This window comes from Struthio camelus, chromosome 16, assembly GCF_040807025.1.
Source record: "Struthio camelus isolate bStrCam1 chromosome 16, bStrCam1.hap1, whole genome shotgun sequence".
In the NCBI taxonomy this organism is placed as follows: Eukaryota; Metazoa; Chordata; class Aves; order Struthioniformes; family Struthionidae; genus Struthio; species Struthio camelus.
In genome coordinates, this window is record NC_090957.1 from 19,087,309 (window position 1) to 19,113,778 (window position 26,470).

The following is a 26,470-nucleotide window of genomic DNA, read 5'->3' on the forward strand; positions in this document are numbered from 1 at the left end:
AAGCAGCGCATGTCCCGCTGGCTGTGCCAGCTCGTGGCAGGTAAAAATCTGACCCACTGTTTCACAAGGAGCCACCAGCATATAAAACGGAAGTGATTCAAAGGAGCCATCAGGATCCCTTCTGTCCATGTTCCATGTTTTCCGGATACCGTGTCTTGGGAACGCTGATGTTACAATTTCATATATACATATACCTACATATATAACTATAGTCATGATCCTCTTCACACTGCTAGGCTTAAAGAGACAAACGGAAGACCGAAGCCTGGCTCGTTCTCTCCCTGGGTCTAGCAGATAAGCTCACTCCACCAATGAGTGTTACATTCTAAGCAATTACTTTAAAGAAAAAAAAATTAACCTGCAAAAGACTCTGGCTATAATTGTCACACAAGGACCTGAAGTAAGACACCAAAACACAGATATAGATGCTGATTTTCAGAGGTGCCAGGTTGGTGCAAGGAACCTCATTTAAGTCTTTTATATAAAAAATTCTGTCCTTGCACAAGGGTATGAGAAAACAAGGATGCAAAAACAAGCTAGACTGGCTGAATAACATCCACTGATGGCTTTAATTAAAGCCCTCAAGTTAGTATATATGCACATAGTCTTTGGTACAGGAAGATATATGAAGCACACATCAAGCCTAGTAACTCTCCACGAACATTGACATTTAAGCAGTTTCTTGTTTAACTTAGATTTATTCAATGACACATGCATTTCTGGACAGATATCAGCGTTTCAGTGAACAACTTTTATAACCAAATATGAGAAACTGGTGACTGCAGTTAGTCAATTAAGTTATATTTCTAAAATACATGACTAGAATAAAACTGGAGCAATAGAGATAATTCTTCTGAAGAACAAAAAGAAACATTTCCATTTGTAATACTCCTGGCATTGATGAATATCAGCGGGGAAGGAGGGCAGCAAGGAGACGCAACCATGAAGGAGTAACTTTATCAACCCTGTCCACAGAAAGTCCTTGAGTTTCCACTCTCTCCAGTTCATTCTTTAATGCTCGGCACTTTTGCAAACGGCTAGAGTTCCTGGCTGGCGCTCGCACCACTAGGTTACAGAGATTCCCTTTATCTTTTAACACGAAAAGCAGATAGTGGTTGTGAAACCATGTGCTTAACCAAAAATGGCTTAGAAATATTTCTCCTCTAACATCTCTTCCTGAATACAGCAAAAAAAGAAGCCACAGAGCTATCAAGATTGAAGACAGAGTCTCTTCATATTGCACAGGAAAATAAAGTCAAGATTTTGTGAATATGTTTCAGGAAGGTTTACGTGGAAGAGTCGTCAATATTTATCGGGGTAACAAGAACCATCCAGCATGGCAGCTAACTGGTGGGTGAAACACATATCGAGATTGTTTAGGTGGAGAGACAGTTTGTTACCCTGTCTTGATCTCTCCTTGTATGTCTGACTAATTTAAGGGAATCCTGTGGGGAAAAGACTGAGCGGCTGGTTTTCGTTAGTCGGGAGGGGTGATCTGTAACCATCAAAATTGCGTGGAATACTTCCGCTGGTGGAACCCGAGCTGTTACTTAGCGTCTCTATGCTTCCCTCTCGCTGAAGCTCTGAAATGAAAGAGAAAACAGGTCCTGGTTAGTGTTTCAGATAAAAGAACCAAGAGTGCCATTAGAAAGCCACTTTATTGACAAATCTGCTTATTGTATCGTTGCGCTAACATTACGTTTGCTTGTCATCTGTCTTTTCCTGGGTGATTTGACGAATCGCTCCAGAGGCATCCCGACTCCTGTTTCTACTTCTTTGCTGGCCTTGTATTTCAGTCTGAATAGAAACAGGGCTGTATGAAGACATTGAGCACTGCCTGGCGGAGCAAATCCCTTTCCTGGGGGCGAGTCCATTGATCTGTGACATGTCAGGACTCAATAGTTGGGATGCTCATGGCTGAACTGAGCAGGGTGCAACAAGTACAGTGAGAAACATGGAAACACCTTTCCCCAACAGCACCGCGGCTGAGGTGGGCAAGCTGGGAAAGGAAAGCGGTAGCAACACCCGTTACCAGTGAAGTGCAGCAACAGTGCCTAAGCAGCGCAATTCAACATCTTGTGAAAACCAGGGACTTTCCATAGCCCTCCGTGGTGCATAAATGGGCAAATATAGCTCTGCTTTTTTTGAGGCAAAGAGAAAAAGATCACCTTTCCTATATGCCAGGCAGCTGTGCCTCAAAGCAAAAGAGAAAGCAGACCTAATTGTGGCTTTGCCTCTTGCAGTCACACACAAGGAGCCATCACATCATTCCTCCCCTTGCTGACCTCCCAAAGCCTTTGCTGCCTCCTAATCTCGAAACACTAGAATTTGTGTGTGCGCCGAATATCCTTGCTAGCTGTGGCCTCTCTGTGAGCCACTTGAACCCGGCAGTTGACTCAGTGGCAGCGTGCAGGCAGCGCTGCTGGGCAGCATCACCCTGCCCGGCACTCAGCGGCGGCATGCAGCGGCCAGATTAGGCAGAGCCACGCGGACGCGACCCCGCTCCTCTCCCAGACACTCGCTGACAGGCTACGAGAAACGTCCTGGCGAGTTGCAGCGTGCAGCCGTAAGTGCAACTTCCTCGCTCTGTCTGCGCGCGGGCCGTAGTCGGGGAAGGGGAACAAGCCGGGTTTGCCGGGGCGCCACGGCGGGGGTGTCACGCCTGCCCGGCACGGAGCAAACGCTGCGAGCGCCTAGGTGGTTCTTCCTGCTGCCTTTCACCTGGAACGAGGGCTGCTGAGGAAGTGAGCGATACACTTCAGGAGCTGGGTCACTGCTAAACACCGCTGTGTGGCTGCCGTCTGCAGGCCTCCGGCCGGCACTGGGCTCTTCGCTCCGTATAAACGTCGCGACAGCCCCTTTGCTGCAGCGGGACTCCAAGACAAGGCCAAAACTATGCAGAAAGCACAGGGCAAAAGCTCCAAGTCAATTTGTCACTAAAACAGAAAGCATCCCATGCAGGTATCCTTGGAAAACTGCCCAATTCGTACCAGCTAGCCGGGCACGGAAAGGCTAGCAGCCACCGAATTTCTGCCTCAGCAAGCGAGGGCCAGCAAACGCAATGTGTTATCACGGCGGGGACTTGCAGTGCAGGTCATCTGCGCTGGGCGCATGGCAAACAAAGCTGCAGGAAGCCAGTCAACCTCTAAGAAGCAATGCTAATGACCTCAGCTGTATTAATCACGACTTCTTGCCCGTATTCTGTTAAGGAATGCACACGTATAAACCTCTCCATCTTCCTCACATCCTTACTCTCCCATGAGTTCAGGAAGTAAAAACAGTAATTTAAATCAGAAATGAGTGGCGTATCCCACACTAATACTGTGCTTATCCTGTCTGATTTGGTGCTTTTATCTCGCTCCGCACACAGCTGGCTTTGGTTAACCGTCTCACGTCAGAGCTTTCACTCGCGGCGCGGCCGTCCCCAGCAAGGCAGGACGCGCTCCGGCCCCAATCAAACATCATTAAGGCTCCTGAACTCCTGACGAGGTTACTTCTCGCTCGCCCTCCCTCTCTCTCTTTTTAAGCTATAATTGATTTTCGGGCAAATGTTGTGTTTTCAGTAACCGTAACAAAAGAGGAGAGCGAGGCAGAGCGGGAGAGGGGCGCGTGCTCTCCCTGCGAGCGGGGGCTCCGCACGGTCGCTCCCGCGAGCGGCCCGGCCGCTGCGCCCTTGCCCGGTAACGCTGCCGTCCTACCTCCCGTCCTCGGGCTTGCTCAGGCTCCTACATTGCCGTTAGGACTTTTTTTTTTTTTGTCCTTTTTTCGCGCATTGCTTCCCGCAGGGCGCCGGGCAGGGCCGCAGCGCCGGCGGGGAGCAGGCAGCGCCGGCGGCCTCGGCGCGCAGGCTGCCCCAGTGCCCCTCGCTGCCAGGGGGTGGCACTGCCGAGGCTGATGCCAGCCGCAGCAACCGGACGGAAAAAGGATGGGAGAGGCAGCGAGATGGGCCCAGAGCCGTACCGGGGAGGTTGGGGCGCCTTCCCGGCCTGCGAGCGCCGTCCCCGTCCCCGGCAGACGCTGCAGCGCTGCTCCAGGCCGTTTCGCTCTGCGCGTTTGTGCGGCTCCCGGCGCAACGGCGCCGCGAGCTCTCGTCGCTGCTGCCGGGCAAATAAAGCCATTTAATTAGGGACGGGTAGGGACAAAAGAGAGGTTACAACAGAAGCAGAGGCCCGACAGGAGCCGGGTGGCAGTGTGCCCCCCAGCCGGCGGAGAGCCCGCTGCCTGCTCCGGCGGGGGTGGTGTAAAGCCCGGGCAGCCGGCCGCATCTGCGAGCTGCCATCCCCGGCTCCGCGGACGGCGAACGCACACGTTCCTCCTGACAAACGCATCTCGGGGCTCGCAAGCGGCTCAGCACCGAGAATACGCTCGTTCTGGAACTAATTACGCAACACGGCAGAAGAGCAACGTAGTTGGATACCTAAGAAGCCATTGTAAAACTCCTGAAGGCGGCGTTAGAAGAGGGCTGCAGGGAGGAAATGAGGCTCTTGCCCTCCCCGGCCCCGGCTCCTGCTCCGCACAGCTGGGTCGCTCTGCAGCGGCCGCCGCCGAATTAGGCATTACACGGTCTCCAGAGACTACTGGCACTGCAAGTATGACCCCTTTTACATTAGAGCACCACGTTCAGCACTTTCCTGGATTCCCCAGATTAGTCCAGTTCATCCAGTTATTTCATTAATTAAAAATATGCATTTTTAAAAAAAAATCCAGTACAAACTATTGCCCTTTGCTTCAGACCTTCCCCACAGATCGAGGGCATTTCAGAGGCAAGTGCCCAAAAGCATCAAGCCGGGGGCAGATTTCTGGCAGACCCAAGTCCTGGATAGGCCCGACAAGTGCCCAACCTGCCCCCGCAGCTGAGCGGAGGCAAACTCCAAGAAAGGGGCAATGCAGGCTATTGCTGGGACAACAGCAGCAGACCCCTTAGAAACAACCTTACCCTACACACTTGAAAGGTGAAACAGCTCCCAGGCCTAATAAGAACGTGCCACACAACAGTTAGACCACCAACGTCCTACGCTCTGGGGAGAAACTTCAAAATAAAAAATGCAAGCACAAGAAAGGATCCAGCCGCGAGAGACAAGGCAGCGTGGGCCGTCGCATGGCGGCGGCTGCATGGGATCACCGGCTCAGCGCTTCTCAAATAGAGCAGGACAAATCCATCCTGCAAGCGATTGCGTTTGCTTCGGTGGAGTTACGCCAGGAATGGACTTGGCCCCAGCCTGTCTGAGGGTTATTGTATCTGCATTCCCCCATGCATATACTGTCGAGATGTATTAACTTCCTTAAATGTACCAGTAAAACAACCTCTTATGATACACTTTAATGAACTTGTACAGTAGCCAACAAATTGTGCATCATATAAAACCCATTCTGCCTTATAGACTCTCTGGCTATTTTGTAATAACTGCAATTTGCTTCTGCTGAAGCAAGATAACCAGGGTTGAGAAGTCAGGCTTTGCAGAAACCTAAATATTTGATTTGGGGGGGGGGGGAGTGGGTGGGAGAAGGAAGAAAGGGGCCTCTGGGAGCTATTTATGGGGTCAAAATAACATGAGACCTGCTCTTCTCGTAGTATTTCCACCATCAAGGAAATGAAATACTGTGAGAAGACCAGCACTTGCATTATTTTGGCCCCATAAACGGCTCCCTGAGGCATTCAAAAGCCCGTGAAAAACAAACACAAATACAAATAAATGCTAATACTGGAAACGTAAATACTGCAACCTGCCCCTGTCCCCAGAGGAAACGACTCACAAAGTTCTAGCTGCTCTAAAAAAAAGACAGGAAAAAAGCGAAAAGAGCAGGGACATCAGCTGAAGCGATGAGGAGAAAGTCACCGCAGGGGAGACGAGGCACAGCCCTGCCCGCGCTTTTGACGGTAGCAGCGACAGGCACCGCTGGCACGTCGAGGGTCCCAGAGCAACAGTGATTTTCACTGCGTTGAAAGCAGCAGCAACGAAAACCACCCCGGCCGGGCGCATCCGGCGGCGTCGGAGGCCCGGCAGAGCCCGGGCTCGCAAAGCGGGGCTGGCAGGCCGGCGGCCACCAGCCGCCGCAGCGGCTACGGGCAGGCGAGCCTCTGCCCCGCTCGGAGCAGCACGAACGGCCCAGGCGCCCCAACCGGGCGCCCCTCCCCGGGGCCGGACGCTGGGCCAGGGGCCGCGCGGGCGGTTTCTGGAGGTCTGACCCCTTGGTGACGGCCGTACAAACCAGACGTCCGTGCTCACAGGCCTCTTGCGTGGCCTGGGCTCTCGTCTCCCACCTGAACAGGTCCCCTCTCCATCCCTGCCACGTTCAGACAGCCCCGAGCTGGGCCCGGCCCCGCGGGGAGGCGCCGCCGCTCGCGGGACCGCGATCTCCGCGGACGTGACCCCGCGGTAACGATTGCTCCGGCCTCTGCCGACCAGCCCCCTTCCATCAGCCCACCGCCCTAGCCATCCTGCTGCCCGCGCACCGCTGCTCGCCGGCTCGGCACAGCGCGGGGCCGAGCGCCGCTGAGCTCGCCCAGCCCGCGCGCAGGGGCAGGCCCGCTCCCCCGTGCTCCGTGTCGCAGACGCCGCTCAGGAAGCACTGGCAGCTCCAACACGTTGCAAAGCAAATGCCGGCCGCTCTGCGTTTGGCCTTTGCCAAGAGCGGGGACCCGCCGCTACCCCAGGCCTCCTTCAGCGCCTACCACGGGCCGCGTTTGCTGCAGGAGGCAGAAACCGGAAAAGCCTCACGTGCAACACTCCTTCCTGTTCACGTTGCTCAGCACCATGCACGTTCGTGGCCCCTGTTCTGCCACTGAAGTCGCGCGCTGGCTTCATTAAGCTCGCTACCGAAGCGGGGAGGAGAGAGGGAGGAGCTGCGGCGGTGAGAGCCTGCGAGCGTCTCCAGGTGCACGGCAGAGCGCGACAAGCCCCGTGCGGCCCCGGCCCGAGCGCGCCCGCTCTACGTTCAACTCCAAAAAGCTCCAGGAGCTGTCAAAGGACTACATCAACTCCAGAAAGGTACAAAGCCCTGCCAAGCTTAAATGTGAAACCATTTTCTATGGCACATTAATTCAATGCCTGAAGAAAATCTATATAGCCCTCTTTTGCCCGGAACACTCATAAATTATGCTGCCTTTCTTATTCGTGCTCTCTCTGTAGCGGTCCACTTGAAGCCATGGTATCTCCTTTATGTCTACTCAAAAGTCTCATCTCCAGTGCATTACTTCTTCTAATGGTTTTTCCTTTCTCTCTGTTTGCCTTCCCCTACAACAGGCTGTTAAGCACAGTTTCAAAATATCCTCAAAAATCATTTGCTGAAAGCGCTGACCCTTTCCTCTACCTACTGAGAATTGCACAAACTCCTGCGCGGCACGGCCGAGATGGAGCCGGGATAGATGATACAATGACAGCCAGCCTGATGTGTCGGGCTAGTGGGGAAGCAGCAGCAACTCTGAATACAAGAATTATTCTTCATCATCTCAAACTGTCACAACACATTACGCTCAAAGCCTCGGCTCGCTGGAGGAGTGACCCTGCGCTGAATGGGAGAGCGCTCGGGGAAAGAACTAATTGTAGCCTCTTTTCACACGTCAGTCACTTTTCACAGCACCAAGCCTTTCAAGCTCAACTAATGTCAAGTTCCCTTTTCCTTTTTCTGGGCTGAGTATTTCTGATTTTTTAAGGATGGCATTTTTAAAGGAACAAGGTCTCTGGCAAGGCACGAAGCCGGGGAGGGGCGGGAAGGAAGCGTCAGGAGAAGCACGCATCAGAAAGCCTATCGGACATCTGAAGATTCATTAGGAATTATACAATTAACAAGGAGGAATGCAGGAAGCGGGGTAACGGCCACGAGGGCTTGGGCCTCCCTGGTTTCATTTCGGCCACTCGCCGCAGCCGCCCGGGCGAGCTCTCTGGGCTCACCGCGAGCGGCAGGGCCGGGCGCGCTGCGGCCACCGAGCTCGGACGCAAGGCTCGCCCTTGCTCCCGCTGCGGGACAAGAGAGACAACATGCTGCTGCTTAGAAACGTTGAGCTAGTTCCCACTTCTCCACAGCCACGAGCAGGTTTGGAACAAACAGTTAAAAGGCCGAAATTAGAGCCTCCTTTCGAAATGAAAGATAATTTCCTTCATTTTACAGCGCCGTGAGAAGACTCCCTGCAGATACTCTTTGCAGAACGACAGCCTGCTCTGCGCTCTTACACAGACACGTTTAAGGGTACTTCACACCTTCCTCTCTTTAACCGAAATTACAAAATATTCTGTGGCAAGGACTATTTTTTTAACTCTGTATTTGTCCAATGCCTATCACAGGGGACGTGCAGAGCTGACGGCGGGGGGGCTTCCAAGTGTTACTTATTAACTGTAATGAATAATAATTATGTAGCCTCTGCCATCTGGATTCTCATTCAAAAGGATCCTATGCAAAGCGAACACTAAAAGGCAATTTAAATTAACACAATGGAAGTCTTGAGGATCTCTTAAACTGTTTGTAATTTACACAACGCTCCCTAGCGAATGGATTAGTTAAACATTTTTATTTTACTGATTGCCGCTGAAGCGAACGGCAGCGGAGGAGCTCTCGCCCGCCCCAGAGCGCCGCTTCCGCTCCCCTTTACGGCGACGCGCACTTTCAAACCTAAGCTCTCCGTCTTGCAGTGTTTAGACAACATCCCAAACTCAGCTGGACGCTTTTGGCTCTATTACCGTACGCACATTCACTACTAACATCGCATCTAGTCTCCACTGAAGTCGACGCTGCTGCCTGGGACTTGCACAGTGCAGCTGAAGGCAGAATATAGCTTAAAAGTTGCTGTGAGGTCGTATAACTTCACTGGCACGTAGAGATACTTCCCCTAATCTAACGGCTTTGATAATGTGCTACTGGTGGTGCAGTTGTGCTTTTTTTCTAGGGTATTCCCTTTTTTACAAAATGCAGTGATGTTAGAAGGGAGCTCTAGCTCTAACTTCACCAATCTCCCGGGCTGCCTAAAGGCAAGGGGCTGCAGAGCGGGCCCTGGCCGCGCCGAGAGCCGCTGGCGCCCCGCAAAGGGCCGTGCCGTCGCCACCACCAGCTCCGGGCCAGGGCAGAACGGGGCTGCGCGGGGGGAGGCTGCTATTTAGATAAACACAAATCTTTACTGTTAAATCCTATTGAAACAGGAGCACCAAACGCTCATTGAAGCTTTTAATTTTCCTAGCTCCTTTTAATTCGAGATGGCTGAAAATAAATTTCTGGGCAAATGTATTTTTACGTTGCTCTTTTCTGAAGGGATCCAAGACTGCGGAGCCCTCTCCCCTGGGCCGCGGTGCCATGGGGTGCTGCTGGGCCACCCCGGCCGCCTGCCCCAGCCGGCGCGGTGGCCGCCAGCCAAGGGCTCCTCCGGCTGGGGAGAACCAGACTATTCGAATGGTTAAAAGAAGTCAGTTAAACCTGCTCTCTGCCCCAAGCCCTGTGTCTGTCTCTGCCCAGGGAGGCGGAGGCTGTTCGCCCGCGCAAACCGCAGAGGCAGCTAGCCGGCATTGATGTCCCGCAACGCTTCGGGTGACCGTGATTGAACTGCTCCTAAGAAAGACTTTTTTTTTAAAAACAGCAGTTTGGAAAAAAGAGATCTTAAATTACATTCAAAAGAGGAAATGTAATACTATGGCATTTGAACACTGAAAATCAACCCCCATATTAAAATGGTTTCATTGTGCTGCAACCTGAAAGATGTTGAGACACCACAGAAGCAACTCCATTAAATTTTCAAAGTAAAAAGGACTTGCAAACGCTGCCTGAACAACTTCTCTGAAATCAGAATTCAGTGGCCTATGTAAAATATTAGTTACTGTCAAATTATCTTACAATAACTCTAATGCTGAATCCGCACAGAGTTCTTTAATGCGATGCACTTGGAGATGAGACCTGGCATGTTGGAAAAAAGGTGGCAGGATCCAGCAACGAGATGGGGAGGCAGAGAAGGTACAGCACAACCAGGGGAATGAAGACTGAGCCGTCTGAACATCAGAACCCCTCTGAGACCGCCAACGTTCATTTCTAGTGCCTTATTTCAATGCTCAGATGCCAAACAACTAACACTTATAAAGCTGAGAGGACATCTGAACTTACAGAAATGTCTGGATTTGCTTCAAGCATGAAGAGATTGTTGAGATATGGACAAAGCATTTTCATGCATGAACTTCTAAAGAATTTTGTCTACAAAAAAGAAAAAAAACTTGTTGTGTTTCCTTTAGAAAGAGAAACCAAAAAAGCTCCATACAACTTGAGTCCATAGAGTATGAGACCCAAGACTTTGGCATCTAGCCAGGCTTGACTCTGAACATTTTATGGAAGGTTAAAAGTGCACTAGATAAAGGACTAGCATTTAGAGAGACAATATTCTTCATGATAGGCACTTTCACAATGACTGCAGTGCTTTTAAAAAATAATCTCAAGTTTCCTAGAGCTGTGTATTTTTGTAAAGAGGTTTAGGATGTTTTCCTACATAAATGGCACTTCAGAGGGATGACTTGCCGATTTTAGTCAGTATGTGAAATTTCAAAAACTGTAACAGTCAAATGGTTATAGAAAACAGATTTCTCTAGCCTATAAACATAATGTAAGCCTGCTAACTCCTTATGCAAGATTTCCAGAAGAGTTTTTAAAATGAATATGCAGATATGGTTGTTTTGGGTTAAAGGAATTCCCTCCTACCCCATCTTGAAAGTTTCAATATGCTGCTACCATAAATCCTATAATGTACCTTATACGTAACACACGCTTTCCTGTGCAAGCTACCATGTATACACGTTTTTTTAATGTATTTAGGCAGAATTATCTTGTATCTTCAGTTACGCAAGCAGCACATCTGTGTGTATCAGACCAAAAGCATTTACAGAGAAAACACTGTATTAAAATTCCTGGGTTTGGTCTCTCATTCCCAGGGTTATGGGAGTGCCTCGCATTGCTCAACAGTGACCCCTCTGTCAGCCTCTGCCTCCACAGAGGAAAATACAAAGTCAAGGGCAATATCTGCCTGTTTGTGACACCTACCAGCTTCCCACTTGGGGTCCCACATTCACAGGCTCTGGCTCTTGCTCAGACAGGTTGGAGGAGATGTGCAGCCTACCCCTCCCTTGCAACCACCGCGTTTCAATCCGGCCGGGCCCAGACCTGAGAACCTGCTTCTGAGGCTCCCCCGGTCCCGTGACGTTCGCCAGGAGCCGAGGTCACTCAGCATCTCGGGGACCTGGATCCCGTCTCGAAGATGGCTGCAGCAAACCCGCAGCGCGCATGAGTGCGACGGCCTGCGGCGCTCGAGGGGTGCCCAGGTGAAGCCTGCTTGCTCTCCCATGCTCAACTGAGCAGTCGTAGCAAAAAAGCTGGGTATGGAAAAGCTTGCGTGAATGTCAAAATAACAAATACGGTGATTACCTCACGGTCTGGGCAGCATTTCACTGATATGCTGAATGAGGGATTTCAGACATGCCTAAACCTCAAAACTTCAGCAATTTCTTTCATGTCTAAGACCTAGTTTTTCCCCTCTTGTGATGTTGCCTTGGTTATTGGATCCTCTTAATAATCCTCATTTAGGAAAACAAGACACAATATAACTCACGAGCAGGACAACTTCTGTGCTTTCCGTGTGTGCCTATGTGTGCATCTATGCATATGTGTGGGGAGGCTTATGTGCATCTGATAAAAACATATTGCTGAGTTCATTTTAAAAGGATAATATTACAAAGCAAAGTAATTCTGGCACAGCTTCTAGTACTTCTGCCACAAAGTGGCCTTTCTGGACAGCGAGGAAAGCTACTGATAGACGCCGGGCTGTCTTCCTGGTGCAGATTGATGCTGAGGAGGAAGCTAGAATGGACTGGAGTTTGGGTTTGATTCAAAGGAAAAGTTAAAAGTTTGGGGGAAGCAGATGCTCAGCTGGTCCAAATCAGAGGAGTTTCACTGAAGCGCATGCAGCCGCACAAAATGATGTCACCAAGGATCCAGCCTCGTCTGCTAATCTAAATGGTTCAAGCCTCTCGAATCTGAAAAACTTTGGTGGAAATCTCATGAGAAGAGGTTTTCTGCTTTAATTTCCCCCGTGCTGGTTTTAGTGTCATTGAGAAACTCCAAACGTATCCAAATAATTCTTGTTCCAAAGTGAACTGATTTGGTCAATTCAGTCAATTATTTTAAATATTACGTTGACATTGCTGCTTTAAGCAGATCAATTTTCTGAACACAGACCTAATTTTAAGAAGCACTCAAGGCTTCTTAAAATTGAGTCTCTACCTAGATTTAGTATTTGCTGTGCCTGGAGAAACGACAGGTCAGCCTTGTGGGCTCAGTCCTTGGAGGACCGCTTGAGGCTCTTAATACACTCTGTCTTATTTATATAGCTCCAAATTCTTATGTTAGACATAAATATGAAAAACACCTTGATAAAAGTGACATCTGAAGCTTAATTTGGCATTTTGTTAATGGAGTTGTTCAGCACGATAGTTTGCATTTGTTCTCATGAAACCAGAGAACAGCTATTGGAAGTAAACTGGATAGTTTCACTTTTAAAAAGTTGTAGTTTAAAGATTGTTCAAGTAGTGATTCTAACATATTTGGCCATTTCAGTTACATTTTAGTTGCATTTTTAGTTAAAAACACTGTCAAATGTGTGAATGAGTTGCACACTGTGGAAAAGGGTGCAGCAGAGGACAGCTCTTGAGTGAAATGTAGAAAACCTAATAGCAAACCAAGGCATTCCTGCAGCCACATCCCACATAAAACGCAAGTTAAATCATCTCAAGCTGTTCAGGTTCAGCTTTGTATTTGGGCATCTAGCAGTAGAGTTACTATAAGTATCTGCTCGTCATGTTGTACTTTTTTGGCATACTTTTCACTCACATTTTGATGGGTGAGCAGCCACACTTCCAAACGGTAAGCCAACCAAGTGATGGCAGAATACTGTCAAATATAATCTGACGATTTTTTTTTAAAGGGTGCTGATAAAGCTAGCCCTAAGTGAAGGCAAACGAGCATGTTCAGAGCTCAGTTAGGGGTCTCTTCTTGCACCGTTCATCCTGTCCACGGCTGCCTCTGTGGCTGCAGATTAGAGAGGAAGGCTACTAGGTTAATTTGTCTTTTGACTATCTCCTCCAAACATCATGGCCTTGACATAGGGCGGGGGATCCCGGTGGTGGGAATGCCTTGCTCCGTCCCAGGAGAGAATCGGAAAGGTGACACACGGCAAGGGGAGAAACTCCGAGCATCCCGCCCCAGCACGCAGCAGGAGACCACTGCCGGTTCCCCACGCGGCCTATGACGTGCATGGTGTTACCCCTAACCGGTCAGGAAACTGCCACCGTTTCAGGCGCTCACCTAGGGCAGGGCTCTGCGGGGCGCTCGCCGGCTCCAGCCGCCCGCGGCACCGCTCCAGCCGTGCTGCTGGCTGGAGCCGAGCAGAGGAATGGGGCTCGACCCGGCCGTGCAGCCCGCCGGCACCTTCCCGCCTCCAGCTTTCCCACAAAAACTGCTCTGCAAACAGCCAGAGAAGTGATGCTGACCCTTTGCCTTTCACAATACCATCAGCCTTTGATGTAAACACAGAGTTCATGTTTTGGGGAGATATTGAGAAAGTCACTGACCAAGGAAATAACAAATAAATACTCACCCCCCCCACCCCCCCCCCCCCGCACCCGACGGCGTTTCAGCATGTGGCTGCCATCGGCCAGGCCTAGACACTGCAAAATTTGGTATTTTTTTCACCACGGTGAATGGTTGTTACTACCTATTTCTATCTGCACGGAAAGCTAACTCCTTCGTCACTGGGATTTGGGACAGAGCACAATCAAACCATAAGGAAGCTGCAGACGCCCACTATGACGGGAAACGCCTTGGAGAAATCTCAGCGAAACAGAACCTGCTGCTGCCCGAGAGCTGCGGAGCACAAACTCAAGTCAGCTAGCAACAAAAGCAAAACCACCTCGGCTGAAATGAATGAATGAAATGCAGAATATAAACAGACAGCAGAAGTGGGGAAAAAGCTATTTACATTTTTAAAAAGTTTTAATCTTTTTTCTAAATTAGCTCAAGCATTACCAAGTATGTAATTACCAGTGATGTAATTTCAGAGGGCACCAGCAAAAACACCGGAAAACGCTGCCAGCCTACTTCTACCTTTTTTGTCTTTACCTTTTGCCTTAACATCTTTTTCGCTCTTCATGAAAGAACAGACAACTTTTACACAGCAACGTTTTTACAGAAAGAACATGCCTTTGGAGGTTTCTTTCTAAAACCACTTAAGTGGAATTCTGCAACAGCCTGAACCATGTCTCCCTTCTGCTGGGACAGTAGCCTAGATGTTTTTTCCACTTGCAAAATGCTTCCAACTGATTTCTAATTTTTCTTACTATTAGCTTTCTGCCAACAGATTGTGCATACAATATTTAGCAATAACAAACAGAGCAAGATAAAAACTGCTGCAGCTTGAGAAGTGAGCTCAGGATATGATTTCTCTTCACCGGATGCCTGGAAGATGTCACTGAAATTCTCTCTCTCTCAGTGCAACCCGTGTGGAGCCAATATGAACTCCCAGCAAAGTGCTTAAAAACCCATTATTTATAATAACTGTTAAATGATGAGACATTGTTTACCCAGATCGCAAGATAAATTCTCACTTACAGAATGCTTGCCTGACTGTCCTGAACGTCATCTGGTTTTTATTTAAATGCAAAATGTAATTAGGCTCCCAATAACACAGCAGAAGAATTCAATAAGATAGGGCTTTTCACTTACAGTTTAATATTAACATTTTCCCATAAATGTTAATGAATCAAAGTCTACTGTTTTATATACTATCCATGGTGGGGAGACATCAGGCTAGGAACAGAGGGAAAGATAATATTTTCATGCCACAAATTAAGATATATACTTCAAGGAGAACTACCTGCACCCAGCACGCCTAGGACCTGGCCACAGCACTGCGTCCTCCTGGCTGCACACACCAAACCTTGCCCCGCTGGAAGCACTCCAAACAGCAGCACTATTGATAAGCGAGAGCCTCCAGGAGCATAGCTCGCCTTTGTTTTTTTTCTCCTTTTTCCCTTGTTGTCTCTCCCCCATCCCACTTTCCGTCTGACCATCTCCGCTAGATACGCGCCAAGCATCAGATAGCCAGCAGCATAGCTGTTAAACAAGGATGCGGGCCCAAAGCCCTGATACTCTTAGACTCCAGATTGGATAGCAGGGCTAGATTATCAGAAAAATCAGGTTGCTATTTGTCTGATACTCTTTTTAGAGAAATGTACTGGGGTGATGAGAGGTGACGGCTTCATAGCAGACAAGACTGCAGACTACAGTACTGCGTTAGAAAATGATGTGGCATCCGAACAGACGGAAGACAGCCTTTGGAGTGCTGCTCTGCTCTGTGGAGGTGGCTTTGACGGCCCTTTAGCAGCCCATCAGGGTACTCCTGCCTCTCCGCAGCATTCCCTTGGGCTGAAGCTGTGGGGAGCAGCGCTAGCAGGAAAAGAGGGGCCTCTGCGGCTGAGAGGAGGAAAAGCAGCAGGGCCAAAGGCTTGTCTCACACTGGTACATTTTAATTGTTTTAGCTTTTGACCTTGCATTTACTGATGAGAATTTTGCTGTGCTAATGTGTATTCTGCTGTTTGGTGACTCATGCTTCATTGTATCACTCTAATAAGAAGTGTTCATTTAACAGTTTGACTACTTAACAATGTATTGCATAAATGGGTTTCCATTCTCCAGCCTTCTCCCCCGTCTCCCCTAAAGAAAGAGGGCCATACATACTTTATGAGAACTCTGCAATAGCTCTGGCTGTCTTCCACTCAGATCCAGGGAAGAGAAGATGCCCGTGACATCACTGTGATGCTAATGCTCTACCAGGGCACCAAGGGGAGTCTGCAAATTGGCTGCACGGAGCTTTGAGATAAAGAAAGGCTCAAACTTTTGAAGAGTTAATGCAACATGCACAGTAGATGTGCGCTGTATGGCCAGCGCTCAGACACACGAGCAGCGGTGTCAGCCCAGCGACCCACGCCGCAGAGCGCTGGGGTCGGAGTGGCCTGGCGATGCGCAGGCGGCTGCCGCACACCTCCCGCCCCGGAGGCACAGTACGCCCCAGGGCGACAGCCGTCTTGTCCTTAATATTAGGGTCACGTAACATTGTACGGTGATTTCTGGTCACTTTGGTATCTCCACTGTCCAGACGGCAAAACCGAGGCAGAGACAGAGCGGCTGCAGCGCAAAGCAAGGGAGCAGCAGAGCCAATGGAGACCTCGCACCTTCCCACAGCTAAGCCAGGCTTTAGGAGCAAGCCCCAGCCAAGAGTGCTCCTGTAAAAATCAGCAAAATACCCCCAGACCCCTGCTGAAAGGGTCTCTGGGCCTGCTGGATCTGTGAGGAGAAAGAGGAGCTGTCTTGCCTTTACTCTGCCATCACACCAGCAGCTGCAACAGGCTTTGGCTCACAAAACAGCTGTAAAAATATCAGTCCTGTTTCCAAGGCTGGCAGATGAGGGGTCTTATTAAGAAATATATGCTTGCCATAACGTAAGTTACGTCCTACACCAAAACACCATGCAAAGACTCCTAAAAGGAATAACAGGGGAGTTACAGAAATTAGAGATGGAAAAATCCTATATGGCTGTCTAGCCTCCTGCACCCTGCTCAGTGCAGGATCGGGCTGTGTGGGGCATTCTTCCGATCTTTGACCTTTAAAGGGAAGATTTAGTACACATGAATAAATGTTTCTAAACATTTAGAAAACCTAAAATAACAGATTTCCAAGCCAAACTGTACAGATAGAAAATTACTTAAAAAAACTGATAAAAACCAACAGCTTTTGTGTGTACCAAAACACATGCCTTGAGCAGCAAGAATCACTTCCTGAGCTTGATACTGCAGACCAAGGAGCTGTAAAGGTGCTCAGCCCTTTGCAGAATCAGGCCTAAAATGAATACTTACGATGGCTCTCTTCTTGTCCCCGCTGAAATCAATAGCAAAAGCTCCAGCGATGCAAAAAGCTTAATGCTTTACAGGGTACTCAGTGAAACAATCAAACATGAGCAAAGCCAAGCCTGACAGAACGGAGCTTTACGTTTTCCTGGGAAGTGCTGGAGTATTGCAGTAGGAGAATTAATTTGCTTAATCATCAGGGGAAAAAAAAGCCCAAACAAAATCCAACACAATAACAAATCTCTGAGGAGAAAGGGAATTGTTTCTCTGTTAACTACTTTGAGATAAAGCACTGGAAGAAAAATGTCCAGTTCCAATAATGTCATAACCTGATTATAGCCTGCACAGAAGAGCTAAAACACTTGCAGAACAATGAGTAAGAAATTAAGTTTCAAATTGAGTGCTGGCCCTATCTTGTGTCACTTCTTTATACTCTAGCAGAAAGGACACTGCTGAGCTCATTTCACATCCACCAGCCTGAGATGCCTGGATGCAGACATCATTTAGTCATCTCATATATGTTTTTTCCCATTTTTTTCTCTAGGAGGAATGACAAATCTAGAAATGCGACTGCACTTTGTTTTATTATGATATTGATTTTTCCTGCAAAGGGAAAGTGCATTTATCCCCTAGGTCTGCGTGCTGGCAAGAAAGGGTTAACAAAATGTTTATCACAAAGCTGGCTTCAGAGTTGAAAGTAATGTGATCAGTAATGAATTTTGTGTTACATTAGGTTGTATAAATGGACAGACAAGCGCAGACAACAAGTGGCCAGGAGTCGGGGCTAATCTAATGATGTAAAAATAGAGACAGCACCAATTATACTTGGGGCCAGCTCAGAGCTCCTGCAGGGACTGCAAATGAATAGGTACAAATCAAATTACTGACTAATAGACGCACTACAAGAGAGGGCAGTCAATGCTAAATACATTAGGGCCTTGTGACCTCTCTGCTCTGAACAGCAGAATCCTAAATTTGACTTAAAAAAAATCAAAGAAACTCTTGTTCATTTAAAGAGAGAAATAGAACAATGTTATTTGTGAAATGATTTGCAACACTCAGATATTTTTTGTTTTCTTCCTCTACGGCCACACTATGTACGTAACCCCACGAAATCTGACAAAGGGATTACTTTTAAAACTAGGAGAAATAGTCTTTGTGCAAAAGTAAAGACCTGATAACAATACAGTTATGTTACATACCACAACATTTCAAAGCCATGTGCCTCTTTGCGGTGATGTTTTTAACTGCTACTTCACCGGCTGTGTCTGTATCAAAAATAAAATATTTCTTAAAAAAAGCGCCTTGATTTAATAATAAGAAAATTAAAAGGAATCTCCCCAAACCAAAACTGATTACAAATAAATGCAGTTGACCAACTTGTTACCAAATGTAGAAAGTCAGAGTTGTCCCTTGGTATCAGCACTCTCTTTAGAGACGTCAGCAGACTTTTTCTACAAACAAGGAACCTAAATTCACACCCGAAACATTTGTAGTATCAGCATTCATTCGACGCCCCTTAATAATGCCTGACCTAGAAGAAATTCCACTAAAAAAATCCCAGCGCTGGTTTTTGAGCTCTGTGCATCACCCCGAAGGGCTGAGGAGGAAATGACCCATTTGGCAGGGGCTGGCTGCGATGCTCCGCCGCCCTCCCCCAGCCCAGGTTGACAAGTGGACAATAGCCAAGATTTGGCAGCCTGGGAAATAATTAGAGAGTTAAAAATGTGCTCGTTGGCCCTGGAAGGCTCCGCGAAGGGGCGGCCCGAGGCCAGCCTGCCGGAGGCACGTAAGGGCGTGCAGGGCTGGAGAGGAGAAGCCCGCGCTAAGGCGGTCAGCGCCCGCGGCGCGTGCCCTTCCTGCACACGAAGCCCTGCGAGGAACGTGCGCAGCACCGCAGAAGGAAGGCACGACAGCTCTGCTGCTGCAGAGAACGCACATAAGAAACCAAAACATGTTAAAATAACAGCAGCCAATGCGTGCTCTTCTCAGTCAGCACTTCAAAAAATGGTGGCTCTCAAAGGCCCTTGAAATTTCATTTCTTTTAAAAAGAGTCTCATTGTAATAAGCCTTTTGTAGGAAGAACTGCATTGAGCTCTGAGACTTATTTGAGGGCGTAATTTAATCTCTGACCCCGGGATGAATATTCCAAAAGTTCAAAGGCTGCTTTTAGCATCGGTGCTATTTGATATGCCAGGATGTTTGCTGCCCAAGCTGATTCTGCATTGAACCTATGCAGAAGCCTTTTTGCAGAAATGCTCTTTAGAGGGAAAATCAATTGTTCCGGGTTGTTGCGTTCCTATATCCCACGTCCCAGGTCGAATTAAGACATACTGAAGGGGGGAGGGAATTATCTTAGTAAAACTGAAAGCAAGAAGAAGAAAAGAAAGAGGGAAGGAAAGAAAGGTACTGACGCAAGCTCTAACTCTGGATAGGGCTAACTCTGCTCTTGAAACTAAATGCACAGATATTTTTTCTGTACAGGTGGCCGCTCATCTCTGAACTCAGCTTCTGATGACAGACGTTTTCTCTTTTGGAAAAAAAACAGCATCAGAAGATTTTTCCTGTGCCGGGATCAGAGGGATTGTTCCTTCCTCCTTTCAGGCAGAAGAATACCCTTCTGACCTCAACCAGGCACGTAATAAAGCTTGTGACTTCACTTCTTGCCATGAACTTCAAATTTAGACCCAGGCCGCAAATTTCACATAAAGATTTCAAAAACTTCCCCTTGCAAAGCTCAAAGGTGTCAAGTCCTGAGTTTGGCTGAGGCCACCATAAGCATCTGAGAGCCAGATGCAGCATGTGGCTTCAGAGGGAGGTCACCTTCCAAACTGTCCTGCAACACAGAGCCCAGGTTTTGGCAGGGGCTGGTTTCTAACAGCACGTCTAATTAGCTCCACTTACTTACATTCCATTAATCAGATTAAAGAGTTTGTTTCAAAATATGAACTTCATTCATCACATTACGGGTTTGTTTGTGAAATTCAGGAGGAGTTTGGAGCGTTTCTAACGAGGGCCGTGCACAGCTCTCTGCTGCTTTTGCGCCTCACCTCTTCTCTCACTAACTTTGCAAAGTTGGTGGTAGTTGACAGAGTTGGAGTTTTGTAGGAATTTTCAAAGAAAATGAGACATGCTGTGTGGTTTTTTTTTTTTTTAACTGAAACTCTGCTCACATTATGATGGGCTCAAATCACTTCCCTTTAAATTCTATAATAAATCTTCAAATCTTGTGGGTTTTCTCGATCATGTTGGTGCCATACTTAAATCTTTCCTGCTACAGAACTACTAGCACTGCTTCTAAGATGCAAAATTTGAGGGATGATCCGCAGTGTTTTAATGCAGGTTTTCAGTGGAAGTTCATATGTATTCCTGATACAGGATCGGTAGAGGAGAAATGTTCTTTTGTTCCATAAACTGAAGTGTAAACTGAGCTAACACAAGGTACTGAATTTCAGGATGAAAAAAAAGGATATATGCCCATGAAGAAAAATCTTATTCTTATATGACCATGGAACAGTTCCAACATTTGTAAAACACTGCAGAAATGTGGATTTGGGTATTGTTTGTCAAAATAAATTAGATGCAACTACAACATTCAGGCAGTCAAACAAACTGAAACAGAGAAGACACAGCAGACAGGCACAAACTGGAACCACAAACTGAAAAAAACAGTAAGCCAGGCTCTGCACCTAAAGTCGCGTGGACTCCTACGGCACTCCACTGATCAGCTCTTTCTTGCTAGCAGAACCAGGGCATCTAGCAGCATCACATATATTACTAAGGAAGTTTGTAGCATTGCCTATCCTGACAAAACTGGATCTGAACACTTATTTATTTTGCATGTGAGCAATAACTAATAAAAACACCTTGAAAATAACAACAGCAAATGCATGCTCTTCTCATTCAGTGCTTGAAAAAAATGGTGGCTCTTAAAGACCCTTGAAATTTAATTTGAGAGTCTCATTTACTTTATACTTATTTATTTTATAAACTCACAGCTCTCCCTTGGAAACCTGCGCTTTGTGTTAGCAATAAATCTCCCCCTCTGGCACTGTGCTTATCTATGTAAAGATGTAAAGATGGAGCTTGTTTGGCTACAGCAGAGATGTGCCTAGATTTAACATACATTAGACCTTTTGTGCCAAAGGAGGAAGGAGAAGTTGGGATGAACTCCCTGACAGTGGGAACACCTTCCCTGCTACTGCAGCACATGCACAGCAGCACCAGGTCAAGCTGTCCTGTAGTTAGTAGCCTCCGCTATGGGACTGCATGACAGGTCCAGCGGTTTTCTTTCAGATCAGCCTACATCCTAAATGGACATGAGTGGGGACCCAAAGAATCTGGATACCTGGGACATGCATCAACCCCCTCCGCCCCCCATGATTTACCTCTACAGAAATCAACTCCATGAGCATTGCGGTTTCTGAGGTGCTCCACAGCCCGGAGGGAAAGGGGAGAGAGCGCAAGAGGAACCCGTCTCACGGGATTCAGCATATTTAACTCTTACTGCATAGAAACCCGCAATTGTCACAGAACTAGTCTTCCTCGGTTACATTTGAGCACAGACCGTCAACCACACTATAAAGGCTTGGTCTCATATTATAGACTAATTTTCAATGTTATGCCTGGGGATGACCGAAACGCATTTGGAAGGTTAAGAAATGTACTTATTGAAGGACTACATAAATCAGAGGCTTTACTGATTACAGTAATTTGGAGGCAAAGAACTCTAACCTAGGCTAGCAATATTTGTATGACAAGTTTGAGTGGAATATTGTCAAGAAATTTGTTTCCTGGAAGCACAGTTTCATAAATCAAAATACTAGCCTTTTTTTTTTTTTTTTGAGAATGCAATGTGAAGCCACAGCACATACGCAGAAACTATACTGCAAACATAAATATTGTGGCTGCTTGAAAACAAAGTTTTGCACGCAAAAAAGGTCACTGACCACTTACATTTTGTGAATAGACCTTCAAATTTTTCCAGTCAGAGTCTGTCAGCTAGAGTCTGACAGAAACTGAAACAGCAAAAAAGTCTTTTTGCATCTTTGCCAATTTACGCCTTCTTTGGAATTAAATGTGTATTTAGGCTGACAGCTTATGTACAGCAGACTCCACTTAAGATAGGCATGGGTTGTCCGGATAATTGGATAACAAGGAGAAAAGCTGGTTTCCCAATCAACTCAACTCACTGTATGACTGGAGTTATCATTTAGGTCACAAGGAAAGTAGATTTTTGGGGGGTCATTTTCCAGACCTGCTTCTTCTCCAGTCCACTGTCCGACAGCCCTTGGCAACTAGCCAGAGTCATAGACAGAAAAGACACTTCCCCACAAATGCAGGATTGATCTTCATGGTTTTAATGGCCCCTAGTTCGATGTTTCCTACAGAGCACCTCTCGGTGCTCCCTGTGACGGACAGAAGCTAGGACTACTGCACGCAGTGCTAACACTGCTTTCAGTGCAAATTCTAGGTACAAATTGAGAAAAACTGTTAATATCTACTTCCCAAAGTATTATGAGCATGCGTTTCCTCTGCACTACTGTAGCGTATCAGCCCTGAATACTATATAAATGTATGTGTCAGCTCTGTCCTAACAGTTAAGGCATTAAAAGAATCTATTTATCTCTTGCCATTAAGTGTGTGTCAGGGCCAGTTGCGCGCTTGATAATGTCTCCCTGTCCATCCTACTTCCCATTTTTTCTTTGTCCACCTAGTGGACCTGAGCACCGTGCAGGTGTATATATTCACATTCAGCACTAAAAATGTTCTTTTTTTATGCTTCAGTTCAATTGGGACCTTATATGTTTCATTAAATTTCTGCAAAATGTGTTTAAGCACTGTCTGAAGAGAATTCAAGCAGCACAAACAAAGGTTAAAGGCATGCCTAGCATCCACTTAATATAAGTCATTTTAGGATTAGTAGAGGGAAGTTTATAAATTATATAATTTTGAGTCCAATGCAGAAATATAAATCCTGTATTGGGAACCAGTACCAGTATAGTAACCAACTACCAACAAGCAGGTTTATGGTGTCCTCCTCTGCTGAGGTCTTTCCTGTCATTTCATTGAGGTGAGTGGGCAGAAAAGGATCCAAGAGAGGAAAAGCCGGGCTAGAAAACTGTGCATTTTTTAAAGATCCATTCAGTTCAGCCTGAGCTGGTTAAGACGTTTGGGGGAAGTTAAAACAATCCTACTCGCTAGGAGCCAACAAAGACACCTCATCTTTGAAGCAGGGGTAATGTACCTCCAAATTGATCTATTTATTAACTAGCAGGCAGATGCTAGCGCTTTACAGCGATCCACACTGACAAAACAGCTGGCTGGCAGCCTGCCTCGAGTGGAGCCGCTCGTGTTGTCACTAGTGCTGGCCCCTCTCGTGGGCACGGGGCGCTTTCCAGGTATCCCCTGGGCAGTATAGCCCCTTTTATGGCCACCTGGCCATAAAAAGCACAGTTCAAGAGTCGTTAGGGGATGGAAGCAGAAAGGGCTTGAGGGTACCCAGCCTTATCAACAGGTTTTCTTTGCTGCATCAAGTCATCACACGCCCAAATCCAGAGAATAAAATGTTAGTGATAGAGAGAATCCTATGACAGGCAAAAAAACAGAGAGCGCAGTAACGATAGTGACGGTAAGGTAGCAGGATTACGTGAGTTGGGTTAATGCTCATGTTACTCGCTACTGCACGACGATGCTTACATTTGCTGCTTTGAAGTGGCATATTTTTTACATTCCCTATAAACATTTATGTGTCTGGAGTAAAAGAGCAAGGGTAAGCCCTCTCTCTGGAAGAACTTTAGCTCAGTGATGGCATCTCTTTGTAAACAGCTCTGTTCTGTCTTTCTGCTGATAGATCTTGACTATTAAGAACCTAATCTTATGCCAAAGAAGATGGCACTCACTGATATCAGCTGGGTTTTACTGGTGAAAATGAAAGGCAAATTTAGACCTCTGTCTCTGATGAAGTTTCTAGTTTACAATATAATACAATACAAAGTCTTTGAGGGCATTCAGTTGCCTTATTCTGGCATGTCTAGATGGCTTTAGCTTTCAGAGATGGTACCCTTCCCACATCTCCTCTGAAGTACACAGCCTGTGGGGAGCTGACCCATCATTTGGAAGTAGACACCATCCCAAAGTTCATTCTGACAATATCGTGGATCAGTAAGTAATGAAGTATTTTTTTTGGATGGATGGATGTTTTCCAGTCTTCACAGCCCATTTTCCCAACTTCACAAGTCTTTGAAAACATGACCTGCCTAAACTCTACACCACTAATATGAGGTATCTCTATCCTTATTATAGTGATGGAGCACCTGAGCCACAGGCAGGTTAAGCGCCTTGTCCAAGGCAATAAGATGGTGAGAATTAGCGCCAGATCTGTAACTGCAACCCACACTTAATGTTCAACCAACCTCCTTCTGTCAACCACCAAATCTTAAACTGTCCCTTGAGTCCATCTTTGTACAGCACTAGCAAATCAGAGGACAGGTAGGCTGAAAGAATAAAAATTGAGGATATGAAAGGCTCTTCTGTACTACTCAGCAGCTTGGTTACTGCTATTTGTACCTACGTACAAATAAAAAAGCTTAAACTCTGACTGCTTATTCTCGGCCTCCTCCTCCCCCAAACTGTGGGAGGTAGCAGCAGTATGATGGCCTGCTGTGGGTTACGTGCTCAATAGTGACCCATCTGCAAAGTGAGGGCAACAAGCCCTGATGGGAGAGCCCTCGAGTCTTCTCCAGCTGGGGCAGTGAAGAGTAGGGAGAGCTCCATGCAGCACAACCCCCTCAGCAATACATAAGGGCAACAGCTGACAAGGAAGAGACAGCTTCCACTCTCTGAAGCCTTTCTATAATGTCAATAGGTTGGCATACCCATACATTACTGCTAAAGCGCGCTGTTTCGTCTTTCTTCCCAGGCAGCTTGCCAGAACAGTGACAAGTGAGTTGGCAGCTGATGTTAGAAGCTACCATTACTATTAGCTGCTGGTCACAACACAAATGGTGCATGGATCAAAGATGGATTTAGCCCTTTTACTAGAGGGTATTTTTAAAACAAGTCAAAATTAATGGAGACAATAAAAGCACAATAACTGCACTTCAACATTTCTGAACATTACCTACCACTGAGCCCCTTCTGAGCAGCATAATCTCTGACGTGCCATTCCATTTAAACAGATGATATAATTTATCAATATAATGGACACTGATGAAGACGGATTAATTTGGATTACCGAACCAGCACTTCACAGTGGCTCTATTTAGGACACCAAATTAGGATGTTTGTGATGATGACGTTGTTTTGAACAGCATGGGCATGGGCAGAAATCTGCACAAAGACTAGGGTGCTCTTGAGTTGGCAGGGCAGTTGGCAGGGAGGAGAGTCGTTATCACAGCAATACAGTAAAGAAGCTTCAAACGTCAATATTTGTCTTTAAGTTACTTTAGGCTTCTCAGACTGCATCTATGTGATCTACCAACATTTTCTTTTAATATACGATCTCTCTCACGCTAGGGGAGACCCCCATAGAAGTTAATCACAGAGGAAGCGGGCTGAGAAAAGGGGAAGTAAAACTTTAACTAGTTAAAAAAAAAAATCACCATTGGGTGAGATGTACGTGATCTCTGATCACACCTCTTCTTTGTACCTGTTCCTGATCCCACTATGTCCCTGCTGGGAGATTCACACATCGCATCAGCCAGGCGTTCTCGAAGGCCCTCTTCAGTGTGCTCCATGGAAGACATGTGGCGGAGACCGAAGTTCTCAGGCCAGCTCCCACACACCTCCAGCAAGGTCACGCTCCGGTCAAAGGCACCTTTAACAAACAAACAGGAGACCTCTGGTAGACCTCAGGACCAAACTTCTTCCACATACATATAATTTATTGCAATGGTTCATTTGAAAGAAAGAAGCCCTTACATTTTGTGTTCCTGAAAAGCTAATTTCAGCACATTAATTCAAATGTTGATGTTAATAGCACAGTAGGAGCAAGCAGAGCCCTAAGTACTGAACTGCTCGGCCAAGCAGTTGCAAGCAAAAGCATCACATTAAAAATACAGACACAATTCTGTCCTCACGCTAGTGAGAATCAGGAATAGCACCATTGAAATCACCCTAATGACACTGATGTAAACGACAACAGGATCAGGAGCTGCAGCATTTTAAAACTGTACATACGTTATTAAGCACATCCTAGACAATGGGAAATTATTTTTGAAGTTGACTCGACTTTCACTGGGTTGACTCTTTCACACTCTTTTGCCTTCTCATTTTGGACAATGGAAAGAGTCAAGTCATTTCATCTTTGCTAACGGTCACAAACTTTAGTTACTGTCCCTCTCACGCTCTTGCGTGGAAAAGTCCAGCAGCGTGACACATTGGTGAGGAACGGATTGCTTGCTTTTTATTTTGTGTTTTAAATATGTCTGCAAAAGAAAAAAAGGGAACCTTTCATTCGGTCTAGGTTTTATGTGGATCTTCTGTGTTCCTGCACGGTGAAATTTTAGGTCAAATGTGAGCTAAGAGCCCCTTTCATCAATAGTGCTTTACTG

The 26,470-nt window shown here is 46.9% G+C and overlaps 1 protein-coding gene across 10 annotated transcripts in view; it reads right to left on the reverse strand.

Moving 5' to 3' along the window:
- Window positions 1-550: 550 nt before the first annotated feature.
- The window catches only part of BCAS3 (BCAS3 microtubule associated cell migration factor), a 386,186-nt gene continuing 360,266 nt past the window's right edge, over window positions 551-26,470 (reverse strand). For 2 of the 10 annotated variants that reach the window (XM_068909660.1, XM_068909659.1), the window contains 3 exons: window positions 25,567-25,734; window positions 18,119-18,184; window positions 689-1,583 (listed from right to left, as the gene is read on the reverse strand). In XM_068909660.1, coding sequence (XP_068765761.1) covers window positions 1,435-1,583; window positions 18,119-18,184; window positions 25,567-25,734 — 383 coding nt within the window. In that variant the 3' untranslated portion in view covers window positions 689-1,434. Of the gene's footprint in view, window positions 1,584-18,118; window positions 18,185-25,519; window positions 25,735-26,470 lie in introns of all 10 variants that reach the window. The other 8 variants (XM_068909667.1, XM_068909664.1, XM_068909662.1 and 5 more) reach the window with 4 other exon arrangements.